The following is a 2,252-nucleotide window of genomic DNA, read 5'->3' as shown; positions in this document are numbered from 1 at the left end:
TGCTTTAAAGAGGTTGTATAAGGTTACAATTACACCCAAAACTGATGGGTAAAATATAATTTACCCTATTGTGAATCATTCATGACTTAGATAGATAGAAACTCCATGAAAGCTTATACAACATTATTTTTTCAATCAAACAAAAATACATAGTTGAGATTTATTAGTTTCATTTGTGCATTAGCATACACTTAAGCTCCTAGAGGTAGCTAGGGCATTATTTCTGAGCGATCTCTTGGAGGTGGAAGGCCAACTCCAGTGGTTTGGAAGACATGACCATATGATCAGAGCCATTTATCACTTTCACTTCATCTGGAGGATTTTTCGCGATCATCCACATCTGCTGATCCTCCTTTATTGTATTGTCTTGCCTGGACACGATAAATACTCTACGAACCGACCCATATTTCTCCTTTGTGAGCTTTATTTCCTCATTGATGATCGGAAAATATCTCACCAAAGATATTGCTAGTGTTACATCCTGTGGATACACCCAACCAAATAAGAAATATAACAGATAAAGGAGTTCAAGTATTAGCTAATCAATTGAAAAATATAACCATGTGTGTACTTGAAATTGTGTATCACAATTATCTTTTATTCCTATTTTTTGGTATTTAAAAAAAAAATCATGATAAGGGAACCGGAAAGCGGTAGGCATTGTTTAAAAATGAATGCATGGGATTATGGCTGGAATAATACTTGCGGGAAGGATGAGGTATTTTCCCATTTATGAATAACATATCTTGGCCGTATAAATCTCATAATTAGAATCATTTGATTTTTTAATCTTAATCTTCATTTGAAGATCACCCGTCCAGATAATTATTTCGATCGGAGATCATTTAGTCATTCAAATGTATAAAATAAATTGATGGTGTAGGTATCAAGTAATATATTCATGATGAATCATCTATTTATTTGTACGTTTGGGTGATTAAATGATCTCCAATTCGAATGATTTTTTTATAAGATTGATATTCAAATAAAGACTAATAGATTAAATGATTCTAATTGTTAATTTTGTTTGATCAAGATGAGTTATTCAAAAATGGGAAAATACGTGCATTCCCACATGGGGAGGCAAGTATTATCCTCATGGCCATAGAACATATATATTTGAAATAATTTCTCACCTGTGTATCATAATAGAAAATACAAAAGTTATCCCGATGCCCAAACCCTCCACTAACTAAGACTTACTTCTGGTGGCGAGAGTTGGTAGAACATCGATGACACAAACTTAGGCCCATAAAGTACCGAGGTTTGAGGGTGTCCGGTCTCATTGTCTTGTCTAAATATAGAATCCAAAAAGTTCAATTTACCCGCAACCTATATGTTATTATTTTCAAAGGTATAATTAGTGAATTCTGACAAAAGAAATAAGAGATATGATTAGTGAATATTAACAAGCGTTCAATCTTATCGAACATGACTTCCGAAAAAACAAATTATATACCTCATTAAATACTGTCGAATAATTGAGATCAGGACCAGGCATCAAAGCGGTGACAAATACAGCGACATAAATTTTCTGAGGGAACCTCTCCATGGCAATAGATATGGAAGCCCCGCCAAAGCTATGGCCGACCAGAATAACCCTCTCCTTCGGTGGGAGAGACTCCATGAATTCAATCAAGGGCTCAACGTAGTCTGAGAAGGAATTGACTTGTTGTACCTGCTTAGGATTTATCCCAGATGCTGCCATATCTAGAGTTGTAACATTGTGCCCTGTAGAGTTCAGTAGTGTTGCCAATTTATACCAACACCATGCTCCAACACCAGCTCCGTGAACTAGCACAAAGTGCCTTTTGCAATCTGACCTTTGGCTCGGTTGGTTTTGGTTGGGTGGAATTCGAGTTGGGGTGCAGATTGTTGCTAAGCAAAGAAATAAAAGGAAAGGAACCAAATCCTTCACTCTAATACATTTCATCTTTCAATTCGTAGGCCTCACCTGGTTACCGCTTTTTGACAAAAATAGAAAATAAAATAAAACTAGTTAGCGATGAATCATTTCAATTTTATACCATGTGTATTTTTTTGTATAAGGTTCAAAAACAAGTCAATAAAGAAAGCTTAATGCATATGCATTCTAGTACCAGTTCAATTTTTTTCGATCTATTTTCCTTAACAACTAATAATTTAATTAACTAATTAATACTTAACATTAATCAACGCAGTCTCTTTCTTGTTTTCCAGTATAATTCCCATCTTGCAATAAAATACACAGAAAATTAAAAAATTAAAGCGTT

General features: G+C 34.5%; 1 protein-coding gene across 1 annotated transcript; it reads right to left on the bottom strand.

The window, feature by feature from the left end:
• Positions 1–217: 217 nt before the first annotated feature.
• Positions 218–2,020, bottom strand: LOC137729162 (methyl jasmonate esterase 1-like). Its single transcript, XM_068468013.1, has 3 exons — positions 1,460–2,020; positions 1,204–1,332; positions 218–481 (listed from the first exon to the last, which is right to left on the bottom strand). Exons 1-3 carry the CDS (start codon positions 1,931–1,933, stop codon positions 218–220), a joined length of 867 nt encoding a protein of 288 aa, XP_068324114.1. The 5' UTR covers positions 1,934–2,020.
• Positions 2,021–2,252: the final 232 nt, after the last annotated feature.

This window comes from Pyrus communis, chromosome 1 (assembly GCF_963583255.1).
Source record: "Pyrus communis chromosome 1, drPyrComm1.1, whole genome shotgun sequence".
Lineage (NCBI taxonomy): Eukaryota > Viridiplantae > Streptophyta > Magnoliopsida > Rosales > Rosaceae > Pyrus > Pyrus communis.
Note: the sequence above shows the minus strand (reverse complement) of the source record. Positions and strands in the feature narration are given on the sequence as shown.